Raw genomic sequence first — 13,781 nt, forward strand, 5'->3', positions numbered from 1 at the left:
ATTGGCAATTTCGGCCTCGGGCCTGAACCCGGGCGAGTTTGGGACTCATTCCTTCCGGATTGGGGCTGCTACAGAGGCTACAGCCAGGGGTCTGAGTGTGGAAAAAGTGAAACAGTTGGGGCGTTGGTCCTCGAATTGTTACAAAAGGTATGTGTGGTTGCACATGTTGTGAAGCTGATATCATGTACTCACGCTTCTTGTTTTTGTTTGGTTACAGTTTCGCAAACCTACGAGGCAGGGCGGACTGTGCAGTCGGCCCTACACCTGGGAACCAGCGGTCAGAGATCACCGGCTGAGGAGAAAGTGGTGTGGGTCGTGGGCCACTCATACGTGAGGCGTGCCGGGGACGTATTCAAAGCAGGTGACATGATTCACACAGCTGGGGAATACGGGTACAGGGTGACCTTCTACGGAAGGGGCGGGCTCTGTATTGACCAGTTTCAACCATTTCTTGAGGGTTTGTTAGGGCGGACAAGGTCACCGCCATCTATAATCATAGTACACCTTGGGGGTAATGATTTAGTGACCACTGGTAGACGACTACTTCTCGAAGCGATATTATCCACAGTAAGTTGGTTGGCGAGGAGAGTTCCAGGGTGCACGATTGCATGGTCCCGTATGATTCCACGTAAGGTGTGGCGGGGGGCTAATTCAGTGCCTGCTATAAATCATTCTGTGAAAAAGATTAATAACAAACTTGGTAGACTGTTCCGTACCAGTACACTGCATTCGATTCCGCATGGTTGTATCAGGGGGGATAATATGTACCTAGAGGATGGGGTCCATCTGTCCCGGGTGGGGAATTCTTTACTCATAGGAGACCTCGTAGCCTGGTTAAGGAGTTTGCAACATGACCTTTAGGTAGGAGTTTTGTGGGGAGTCCGGATAGCCGGTCAACTATCCGGCCTGTGGCGGTAAGGTCATGATCGGTGAGCAGTCATTGGAAGATCCCTAGGGGTGGGCGTCACCCATTACGGATGGGAGCGCCCGGGGGGAGGTGGCCATTGGCCCCTCAACGGGGAGGCGGTCCCTTCTAAAAGACGGGACGCCTAAAGGAAAGGGAAGGCGGTCAAGGCCCCTCCCTGGATAGGAGGGGCTACGGGCCCCTCCTGGGAATTTCCCGGGGCCAGGACATCTGCGACGGCAGATGTGGTAAGTGTGTAGGGTGGGGAGGGGGGTCTACGCTACCTTCTAGACACCTCACACGAGTTCTCTGACGACCACGTACATGGCGTCGAGTTAACAGGGGCCCCCGTCAAGACAAGGGAAATTGGTATTGCACATGAGGTGCAGTCCTCTGTGCGGCCGCCCCTCACAAGTGAGGGGGGAGTTCTGGTTTAGGGATCTGACACCAGTTACGACCTTGCCGTTGGCCCTTAACGTTAGGATGTACAATTTCAGTTTTTAAATGCAATTTTGTAAGGATGTTAGTATCGGCTAGGAGAACCTTTGTATTAGATATAAGTTAAGGTTAGCCAAACATCGTAACGTGGATATGAAATTGTACATAATATGAAACTGTTATTTTAACGTTTTGATTTTGTTTTATATTTTTAATAAATACGGCCGGAAGGGTAACTCCCTTCCCGCCTTCCAAAAGTTCAAGAACTGTTTCCGGTTTCCCAATTCTTGGGGATTGTGTTGAGAGGGGGTGGCGGGTATCTCAGCCATATGATTTTCAAGACTTACCGACTGATATACGCTGCGGACATAAGCTTAGCATATGCTGCGCACTGTTGCAAACTGGATTGTAATTCGGACTCAGAGGCTGTGGGATGAGGATACCAGCTCCAGGTGGAGGGCATGTGCTGTAGCTCGTAAATTACAATCCAACAGAGAAGTGTGCTGGAGTATATCTGCTTGGAGGTCCTACTGATAAAATTGCTGGGGGATTTCCATCTCCAGTTCTAGAGTGTCACAAGCAGGTAAAAGCAGCGGAGAGGCAGGTCCATTACTGAAATCAAAAGCAGAGTCAACGTGGGAGTGGCACTGAGGGGGGAATTGGTGAAAAAGCGCCCAGGAAATCTTTTTGCCGTGTTAGTTATAGTCAGGCCATCTTACCACTTGGGAAAATACAACGTCACGCATGGGTGAAGGTACCTTTTACTCTGGTGAAAAAAAGACCTGCATGAAACTAGCTGCTCCAGTACCGAGGATTATAGTAGTGGAAATGATGCTCGGTCAACGAACTGCTCCTGTATATGACAACATTGTAGTTTTGAAAAGAAAGGTAGTCCTTGGAAATGCATCTAAAAGGCCAGCATTGCATTGGAGTATTAACATCTGGACAACTGGCAAGGTTGTGGAAATGAAGCTTGCTCTGTTAATTGAATTACAGGAAATGAACATTTGAGACATTACTTTCGAACAGAAGATAAGTGACATCACAATCTCTCTCCCGCTCTCTCTCGCTCTCTTTCTTTCTCTCTCTAACCCCGATAACCTCACTGGAAGTGGCGTCACATAACTATATACTCCTCAATTACAAAGCAAGTAGTACAACTAGAGAGCCCTTAACCCAAATGAATTCGCAGGAAGTCCATAAAATCCTGCAACAAACTTAACAGTGGATAAAGGCTAAAGTATATTTTTTACAAAGGCAGACATAGACGTTTAACTGAGAACATAGGGGGGCAATGCTCCACCTCCTCTGACGTCTCAAGATAACCAATTTTATAAGTCATAGTGCCAAATAAAGTCTGTCCATCACGTCATTACTGGTCAGAACAGGAGAGGGCAGTGTACAAGGATGTCTGTGCTTGAGTGACAGGATGGCCCATTCGAAGGGGTTTGTTGCTACTACGATGCTAGATTATATAAAAAAGCCCATGAGAGTTAAACAAAGAAATTAATATTTCACCTTGAAATTGAGACCTTGCAGATAATTATTTTGTCTGTTGAATTGAATAGCCTGAGAAATGCATTTCAAAAGGCAAGGATTATAAAGGTAGAGTTAAAGTACAACCTCTTAGAATCATAGGTAAGAATGACGTCACGTTAACCCGCATTGTGAGCTACTGAAGAGAAGATTTGCAATGGCCACCACCACCACCAACATTAATAAACCTCAAGTTGAGAAAAGACTTACCTGTAAGATGAAGAGATATAGGCCACCAGCGATTACGAGGATTTCCCCTACAAAACGGAGACCACCTTTTGCAGTTCTTTCTGGTGCGAATGGAGGCTAAACACAACCAAAAATATATGCATTAGGGGACATCTGCAACCAGTCAGAACTACTGACAGGCAACATAAATGCATTATTAACTTATAATGGAACATAAGCCCCAGGACCAATTAGGACCATGTCAACATCGCTGCCAGAGCCCCTCAGCCAATCACAAGCCTCCTACCTAAATCCACAGCTTGAAAAGGCCAATCTGCGGCTGTCAAGAGACAGAGGCACTACAGGAACCACTTTGGTTGTGCTGGAACCACCACCAGTGCTCCCCAATCAAACATAATGCTCTCTGTCTTCCTGCCTTTCCTTTAACTACAAAAGGTCCATCAGTGGTCTTGAAGAGGCAGAAGCATCCTGATGCCATTACAGCTAGCACTCGCCACCAGACAAAGCACAATGCTCACCACCAGGCTCTCCAATCAAACATAATGCTCTCTGTCTTCCTGATTTTCCTTCAACTACAAAAGGTCCATCAGTGGTCTTGAAGAGACAGAAGCATCCTGATGCCATTACAGCTAGCACTCGCCACCAGACAAAGCACAATGCTCTCTGGCTTGCCGCCTTCCCCTTTGCTTGAAAAAAGGAATCAGCAACCTTCCCACTACCTGGAAGTCACCATTTCCAGAGCATCGCTCACTAGGGGTGCCTTGGCAACTAGGGATAAGGCAAGGGATACTCATGTTTAAATACGTTTGGACCTTTAAACTCAGTTCTGCAGACATCTGTAATAAAATGAGTTTTTGATTGAGGGGGGTGAAATCCTTCTCATGCAACTGCCACAATCCTTGTCAGCGTGAATCTCAAAAGTCACTAAATTAACCTGTGCTTAACACTAGCTTTGCACAAAAACGGTCAGTATTTATACGGCACACAAACAGTAATGAAGTGAAAACACAACACAAGAAAAATCCCTATGCAGATTAGAATAATAGAGTACAACTTCATAAATAAGATAAGACCAGAACTACATAAATTCAAACAGCAGAACTGGAGATAATCAATTTTAAAGGTTTAAGAAAAATAAAACAAATAGGTAGAAATTGCACTTGACACACCTCTTCGCTACAGTTTACAGCATTTAATACAAGGACTGCACACACACAAGACCGGAGGAGGACTGATGTCACCTTCAAGTGTACCTTGCCCTGTGACTCAGCAACATGCAGGAGATTCAGCTGCTATTTCCCAATTCCAGCATCCTAGCCACCCTTCTACAACATCATTTTTAAAGACCTAGACCTCCTGGCCCTAAGACCCTCAATGGAGAAATTCTGACCTCATCACCTCTGTCTCTTTTCAGCACATTCACCACTTATTACTCTGTGATTGCAACCTCTCCAGTAGCACAATCTCCAAGGCAATGAAATAATTTTAAAAAAAACTCCTCGATACATGTGGAGATCAAACCACATGTCAATGCATCAACCCATTACAAAGGCAACCCCCTTAGCTTCATCATGACAGCCTTGGTCTCATGTCACCTCTGCAAAGTTTGGTGTCATCCAGTATTCCTAGGAACCTGAGGACATAAAATGACAAACAGAACAGCCTATGCTCCCTGTGCAACAAAACAATATACTGAAAAAGCAGGGCAAACAGTCATTTAGTCATTTAGTTACTGCAACAATTGCAAAAAGTAGGTATTCCAATAATGACGCAGTGATCGTGATATGTGACAAGAGTGAAAAAATAGCACAGTAATGTATGAAACAAAACAAAATGATCTGACAGGTTAGCCTCAAATTGAAATAGACTCAGAATTGGAGTACAATTACAAGTTAATGTAGGTGCCTGAGACAATGAGTGATTCTCTCCAGCAGACGCGAGCACAGAGAGACATTTTGCGTGGATGCAATAGACTGTAACACAAGACAGAATACACCACTTTTGGTTTTAGATTAGGGCCTACCGGTTGGAGCCTTTAACATGAAATATTTAATGAGGATAATGCATAGGCTGCAAGATACCTCTGAGGGGACCACTCCTGGACCAAATAGATCTTCCCACCATCTCCTTCTCTTTCCTCAGCATCACACCTTTATATTGATGTTAACCGAAAAGAGAAAAACTAGCATACAGTTCCTACTAAAGCATTCCCTTGGGTAATATATTTAAGCTTTCTAAATCCCTTCATAACTTAGAAATTCAGTACTTGAAGACCTGAAAAAGCATGTGAAACTCAACCACTGAACACACAATTGTCCAATACTAAACCATCAGCATCACTGTACTTCAAGAAAGTACACAGATAAGCGCATCATGTACAGACAAAAGAAGTCAAGCGGGATCTCTTGATGACCTGTCTCAACCCAAAGATCTCCTCTTAGCATGCAGTTTCCTCATGACCCCACCCAAAGTAAACTTCTACAAGTCTACCAACAAGATAAAACTAACATCAAAGCTGTCAAGCAATGCACCAATCCACTCTTACATCTTCCAGTTCCTAATTTCGTGGATAAGTGCTACTCAATTAAATGATTATTCAGCAAGAAGATGGCCAAAATCAGGTTTCACATCAACATGGAACAGATAGACACTCTGCCTTTTTTCCCCTGCTGTTCCACCCCAAGTAGACAGCTTTATCATCCTCTTGAACGATGGACATCCAACCTCCTCAACTTACTCAAGGTAAAATCCTTTGAAATATTTATCCTACCTTCACCCATGATGAAGTCTTTTCATGGTGATGCCCACACACCCCTTCTCAAAATTGTTAATTACTCCTTCATCTGAGGATACTTCCTTGATGACCTCAAAACATGATATCTCCTCCCCTCGGCTTAAGAAGGATATATTGCATTGAGACAATTTCACAAATTAGTCCGCATCCTCTGCCTCCCTTTTAGTTTTTTTGGAAAGGTCATTGAGAATGCAGTTTCCACCCTACTCATGGCCTGATCAACAAGAACAACTTTCTATGAAATTACCAATCTGTTTTCAGACCACACTGGAGAACAGAAACAGCCTCTATTAAAGTATTCAAGAACACCGTCATCAAAGAAAAAAATGCTCATCTTTAACATTTCAGCAGCCTTCAACACAACTGACCACCAAGCAGTGATCCACAATCTGGAAACATGGGTTTCTCTGGCAAAGTTCTGTGTTGATTCAATTTCTCCCTCATCAACCATCACCAGCAGATCAAGATGGGAGCCGCAAGATCCCAGGAGATTCTCATTTGAAGTAACTGATATTTTCATCCCCTCTCCCTTCATGTTAAACCTCAGCATGGGACTGCTCAGTGCAATACCGAGCCACAGTCTCATCAAGATGTGCCAATAGCCTTAAGATGTACAATTTCTTTCACAAAAACTCCCTTAACTCACAACGCTCAGCAACTCTAAACCAGCCTCTAGCTAATCCAGGACGGAATTCCAAACGCCCATCTAAAGTGAAACCTGAATTCCTCCTATTACCAAAGTGTACAAAGCAACCACATATACAAGGATGACTATCTGACATGAAACTAAATGCCCCTAGCTAATAGCCAATGCAAACTAATTTTGGATTTCCCTTGACAGCAACCTCTTTTTTAAAGACTGTGTCTCCAAGAAGACCAATACTACATGGTACCAGCTCTTGCTTGAAAAAAATAAAACCCTTCCTATCAAAAGATGATTCAAAATAACAGGGCAAGACTTGCTCCTTTCTCACCAAGGTTAAGACAAACATCTTCTCATCTGCCTTACTGATTCCACTTTAGCTCCCCTTAAAGGCACCATCTAATTAGATGCTTGGAGAAGTTTCAAACTGAAGGAACTGCATTTGCACCCATTCCGGGCCTATATCATCTTCATAAACAACATCTCCTTCAAGGGCATCATAAGTAACATTCATAAACACCTGACTAAACATCTAACCACCTCAGGTAGATGATGTGAGCCAGGACTTTGTGAGACAGGAAATAAAGAAATGGAAAAAGGAAAAGACTAGAAGGCAGGAATTCTCCATATACGAACATCAGAACTGCTCCTACTCTTCTATTACTCAAAATTAAAATGAAGGCAAATCTGCTTAGTAAACAGTACTACCACACAGACAAGAAAACCTCTCACTACCTACCTTATTGTAAACAACTTTGAAATGTACCAATAAGCTGTCCCTAGCTTTTCAGCGCTATGTTGCTCCTTCGCTATGTTTACACTTCATAAGTACCATTCACACCCACATAGATGCAGCATACTTGCACCATGGAATGCCGTTCAAAGGCAAGAGATATGCATTCATTATTTACAAAGCTGACAGTAACTTGGTGCTGAGCATCACCATTAGTTTCGTTTTCAGCCGGTTCCCCTGTTGGGCACACAAGGACATTAGTGCAACACTCAGTAGCACCTATCACACTTGCATTAAAATGGGTGCAGCAGTGATGTGGAATGCTTAGAGTGGTTATGGACACTTCTCTGTGGCTCACTGCAACCTTTTCCATTTCACCTAACCCTACTGTCTTCTGATTGATAGCATATTTTATTTGTAGTAAAGTGAGCATTACACATTAAATACCCATGAAGGGGGTTGACTTGATAGAGAAGAAATTTTGTATTATCATTAGTACACTTCTGCATATAGAATTGCATTACCTTTCCAATGAGTGGCCTGTTATAGGCTACCACAGTGAAGATCAGCATGTAAACAATGTAAAGCAGGAACTTGATATAGAATATTGGTCGTCCAAACTTTTCCCACTTTTCTTGAAGAAGTTTGTTTATTGGTTCCAAAACAATCATTCTGTTTCGTTTCTAGAGGAAAGAAAATAGACATTTAGTGAAAACTATCCACATTTACTCATGGAGTACTGACATAATTGGAAATTATTGGGTTTGGTATAGAGATATCGTGCGTGGATATGCTTGACCTGCCTTGGATTGGTTTGTCTTGGCCAGTCTTGCCTTGGCGTTGCTTAACTTGGCTTGGCATGATTTGATTTGTCTAGCTCAGCTTGACTAGAGTAAGCCCAGTTTAGCTTGCCTGGTTTAGCTTGGCCTGGCTAGTCTTGGCTTAATTTGTCTTGATCTGGCTTTTTCTGCCGTGGCTTGGATTCTCCTTAGAGTGGTTTGACTGGGCTAATCTTGATAACCAGGGGCTTCATTTATGAGGCTGTGCGTCACTTTTACGCCACCGGTGCGTCACTTTTTGTGACGCACAAGTAGCATAAAAAATGCACCTTGTTGCACCATATTTACAAAGTGACGCATCTAGGTAGATGCGTCACTTTGTAAACCCCTGCGCCACATTATACCTGCGCCAGGTATAATGTATGCAAGGGGGGCGTATTGACGCAAGAAAGGGTCGTAGAAGTGACGCAGTGAAATCTATGAGATTTCACTGCGTCACTTTTAGGACGCCGTTGCGTCAAAATCTTGCGCCTGCCTCACAGCAGGCGTAAGACTGACGCAGACCCTTTCACATGGGGCTTGTTCCATGTGAAAGGACGCATTGCTGGAGTTGCGTCACTTTTGTGACACACTCCAGCAATGCATCACTTTTGCGCTTACAGATACGTCAGAAATACTGACGTATCTGTAAGTTCTTGCGCAATGATGCGTCATATTGTAAATACGACGCATCATTGGGGTCGCAAGGAGGGCGCAATGAAAAGTGACGCATCGCTGTTTTCTCGCAGCGATGCGTCACTTTTCATAAATGAGGCCCAATGTGTTTTTCACTCTGATTTGCCTCAATGGAAGGACCTTAAACCCAAATCCCATAACTCCTGCTTTAGTAAATTTACATGGCTACATCTGGAATTTTAAATCATCTATTTGATTGAATGCATATCTCACGAAGGATTCTTCAAGGGAATTTTTTTTTCTTGGAGACAAAACTGTCATTGACAACAGTATATATTTGTTATCCCATCCTGCATTTAAAAGCTCTAACATTGACAGAGAAGAAAACATTCTGCTAATCTATTCCTAGCTCCACCTCAATGGTATGAAATTCACTGCCATTAAGCCTTGGGCTAGTAAAATACTTTTTTAGGAAATTTCTAAAACAAATTGTTAACATGCACATTTTGTAAAGTAAATACATGTTATTCTTACATGTAAATACATGCTATTCGGTTATTCTTATGTTATCACTATTAATCGTTAATAAGGAGTAGGATATAGTTAGGCAAATTATTCTTCTGCGCAGTGCTCTGTTGCTAGGTCAGAACTTATTCATAGTTAACAAACTGTTTTATATCTACAGAAATATTTTTTTTAAATGGAGATTCCTACAAAAATGGTAGGATCCTTTATGGGACTGCTGTTAGGGCCAGAGACAAAAAAACACATTGTGTTGTTGTGGTACCTCTGAGATATATTTATAATTGTCGACTGAACACCAATCTAACAATATACTCGCTCACCTGCACCTTTTGTGCCACCTCATTCTTAGTACACCAATCCTTTCCCTTCATTATTTGGGTTAATGTACTGCTTTGCTTCTGTTACACATGTAGTGATGTGATTTCGGCAGATTAATAGGCTGACTGGTGCCATTTTTTTAGTTTAGGAGACCAGTGAACAGCATGCGGGTAGATAGCTCAGGGAAAGGGGCTTGCTTTTGAGATAGTTGTTCGAAATTATAACCAGAGGTTTTTATTTTGGTGCAGACTGTCTTCTTTTAATTCTTATGAGCAAGGTAATACAAGAAATATTTGGAATTGGAAGTTTTATCATCATCTGTTTTTGCTGGGCTTTGAATCTTTGCCTCAGTACTGCTCTGTAAATCGTATATTATTTTTATTCTTGTTGTTACCAGGTCTGAAGGGCTTTGATATTTATGGACTTTACAGAAGGAATAGCATGTTAATATTATTATCCCAGTGGTACAGGAGCCCTTGGCTTTTACCGGTAGGTCCCTGAATTGGAAATACAATGCCAGTGAACATAGAATTTTTGGTATGCCCCATTGTTTCCCTTCTATCCTCTGGGTTAACAATCTGCTGCTATTTACCTATTGATGTATTTATGTGTCCTGTCGGACTACTTACAAGCGGTTTCCAAAATTGCCTCTACATAATTCTAACACAAACTTAAGATCCGGTCTCCAGTGTCAATGAATTACACTGTCCTTTCTGCATGCCACTATGGAGGTTAAAAGGGGAGTGGGGTATTTTTCTTATAATGGTGAGTAAAAGTGTGCAAGAAAAACCAACAGTAGGGACGCAGTGGTTGGGGGAAAGGGTGAAACTTCAGCAAAGACCCCACATCTGCTGGTAAATTCTTTTTTCCAAACTCCACCATGGTTGAACACTCACTGGGTTGTCACTCCCGAAAGCAATGATCTCCACCACCGAGTTCTTGCTGGAGGTCTTCTCATGGGTATCGACATCGGTGAGGTCATACAGAGAGCCATGCAAAGGTCCATACACCCACTCTGTGAACTTCCGAGACAGGTGTAGGCACTCCGGTGGCATCTGTCGTCGGAGGATGTGTTTGAAAATCTAGTAAAGGAAATCAAAAAATGGATGCAGGAGTATCAATATGTTTCCAATTCTGTTCAGTTCAGGAAGATCCTGGAAGAACACACAACAGGTTGGTGAATTTAAATTGCCAATAAGACTGGGACAGATACTGTTGCATGCTCGGATACTTATGAACCCACACTGACTTGACAAAAAAACTTGAGTATTTGCTTTGCCAGAGACACGTGAAATCGCAAGATGGTTTCAAGACTCTGGACTAAGAGGTTTCCTGCATAAAATGTGTCTTTCCTTAGAATGTTGGCTTGGTGTAAACTCCAAGACTGGCTTCAATGTAAAGGTTTGTAAGGTGAAAAACAGAAAATGTTACTTACCTCTAACCATCGGTTCGACATTCTGCTGTTGCAGATTCACCTGTTGTGCACATTCTTTTCATCCAGTTTTGAGCAGAGGCAGCCGGCGAGGATCGTGATGGTGGGGCGGGGGGCAAGAATATTACACTTCCCTCCGCATCTCTTTCTGACGTGTCCCGGAACCAGGAAGCACACAGGCCAATCATGACACTGCTGTCAATAGCATGACAGTCACGTCATGATTGATCTGAGCACCGTGGTACGGCACACAGACAGGGTGTGGGAGCCTGTGCATGTTCTCCACACAGGCTGACGGCCAAACCATCATGCGCATTTACAAGAGAGCTCACCACTCCTCCCACTACTCTGGCCTGCCGAGCCTTACCCCGCCCACACCTTGAACAGAGCCAAAAAAGCAGTGAGGCAACGCTCCTCCATGGAGGAGCTGCTGCTGGTTTCTTATCATTCCTTGTAATACCATATAAAGGTCCCCAAATGATAAGTTCTTTACTTACACCTCTGCCTAGCAAGCTAACTGCAGTCCATTTAGCTTTTAGCAATAGTCAGTACATCATGTTGTTACTTTTCCCAGATAGTCTTCCTGTTTTCTGGCTCTTCTACTGTCTAGGTACCCCTCACTGTTGAAGACCTATTGGACATTACCAATACTTACAGAGGAGTTTTGTACAGTCCATTGCTTACCTTTGGTTAGCTTTTTTTTTTTTTAAACCTTTATTAGTTGCGTTCAGTACACAAAAAGACATGGCAGTGACAGCATCTGCAATCCTGTAAATCATTAATCATGGTACAATCGATAGAGAGGCATCAGCCTCACATGGTCCATTTCAATATAGGCACAGTCTCACATGCACAGTAATGGGATATCAGCATAGCAGGAACTCACCCCCCCCCCCTACAGTCAAGGGCGTAAGAAGGACGGAAGCCTGCCCCCCATCCATATTCAGGCATTAAGACTGGTCCGCAAGGGCGGCAACACCACAGCCCACCAACACCTACTCGTGTGCGATTTGCCCTTTCAGTCGGTTATGTCGTTATGTGCTGCAGTGCCCCGTGCGTATCTCATATGTATGCATTCTCGCTGGGTAGCATAGCCAATGTCTAGTGTAGGGATGGTCGGGCATGCCACGGAACGATGTCGTGCATTACGTTTCCCTTCTCAAGTGTCGACTGCAGCGATGAGCGTGCGTGGCCATCAGTGTGTGCGACCACCTCCACTAACCCAAGGAATGGATGGATGAAAGAGGTCCTACCCTCAAACAGTGTCACAAGGCCGTCAGGTATTCCCAGTCCCCCCATCATTAGTGTATTCCCAGCTATAACGGCTACCTGCCGCATGTTAGGCGGTGTAAATTACCTCCCACCATGTGTGAAGTGGTATGGTGAACGCAATACATATCAGCTACACGCTCACAGGCCCGGGATCGACTCGTCATCTCCAGAGGGGTCGCCATGTGTCGCTTGGGATAGCCAGTACACCTGCAAGGGAGACCAAAAATCGCTAGGCGCGCATCGAGCGGGCATCAGTTCCGCATATACGCCATGTTGATCCTGGCAGTATGTGAGGTCGTCGAGCCATTCCTTAAATTTCGGCGCTCTTCCCCTCCCCCACCTACAAGCTATTCTCCGCTTAGCGAGGAGCAGCGCAATGTCGACAAATTTGCGGTCCGGCTTGGGCACATATTTGGTGTAACCCAGCAGCATCACTATTGGCTCCATGGGCAGCGGGCCAGCGATCATTATTTGGAGCGCGGCGTGTACCTGTTCCCAATACGTTTGTATGGCTCCACATTCCCAGGCCAGGTGAAGGAAATCCGCGCCGCTCGCCCGGCATCTAGCACACCTATCATCCTCGGAGTTTCCTGACCGGAGTATAATAGTAGCGTTGCACTAACTTGTAGTGAATAATTTTCAACCGGCAGCTAGAGGAAACCCTAGCCGTGAGCGAACAGCAATAGCTCCACTGCTCATCCGTGAGTGCAGATGGCAGCTCAGAGTCCCAGTCAGTGCGAGCCTTCGGTAGCATCATTGGGCGCTGCCCACGTATAGCAGCATACAGTTTAGATACTAAGTGCTTACCATCTGAGATGAGCATGACATGCAATGGCAGTATCGTCCCAGGTTCTTCCGGGAAGTTGGGGAGAATGTCTCGCATACCCTGCCGGAGTCTGATATAGTAAAACACCTCCATGGGTGTCGGAGGAGTGTTTTGGAACATCTGGTCTTTGGAACGGAACGTTCCGTCCTGAAATAGGTCACCCCATGTATTAAGGTGTACGCGTTTGCACATGGATCGGAATCCGTTTTCCGTTAAAAGTGAAAGTTTCGGGTGATATGCGAGGGGCAGTGCCGGGGAATAAAGCATGGGGGCGTCCAGCAGTTTAGTAACTCTTCGCCAGGCATCAATGGTACAAGTGACGGTAGTGGCAGGCGTCTCAACATCCCCAATCAGTCCCATCAGCATGCCCTTAAGCGGGAGCGGATGAACGATCCAGTCCTCAGCAGCGACCTGCGGCATGAAGGGAGCGGGGTGAACCCAGTGATAGGAGTGTTGAGCCTGAGCACTGAGATAGTACAATTCCATATCGGGCACATCGAATCCTCCCCTATCGTATGGCTGCGTTAAGACCCTCCAGCTAAGGCGTGGTTGCTTTCCACCCCAGAAAAGGCGCAGAAGCTCAGAGCGGAGCCGTTTAAAAAAATAGGCCCCCGGGTAGTAGGGAATATTTTGGAATAGATATAAGAACCGTGGGAGGACGACCATCTTGATCAGGGAAGCTCTTCCTGCCATTGAGATCGGTAGGGCCCGCCAGCG

At 44.5% G+C, this 13,781-nt stretch overlaps 1 protein-coding gene across 1 annotated transcript in view; it reads right to left on the reverse strand.

Moving 5' to 3' along the window:
• LOC147730264 (transient receptor potential cation channel subfamily V member 1-like) overlaps positions 1–13,781 on the reverse strand; it is a 460,470-nt gene that overhangs the window by 98,927 nt on the left and 347,762 nt on the right. Inside the window, exons 7-9 of the mRNA XM_086955033.1 lie at positions 10,431–10,616; positions 7,762–7,920; positions 3,089–3,184 (exon numbers count right to left, since the gene is read on the reverse strand). Of these exons, the coding sequence (XP_086811159.1) occupies positions 3,089–3,184; positions 7,762–7,920; positions 10,431–10,616 (441 nt within the window). The remainder of the gene's footprint in view (positions 1–3,088; positions 3,185–7,761; positions 7,921–10,430; positions 10,617–13,781) is intronic.

Source organism: Lissotriton vulgaris, chromosome 2_1, assembly GCF_964263255.1.
Source record: "Lissotriton vulgaris chromosome 2_1, aLisVul1.2, whole genome shotgun sequence".
Taxonomy (NCBI): domain Eukaryota; kingdom Metazoa; phylum Chordata; class Amphibia; order Caudata; family Salamandridae; genus Lissotriton; species Lissotriton vulgaris.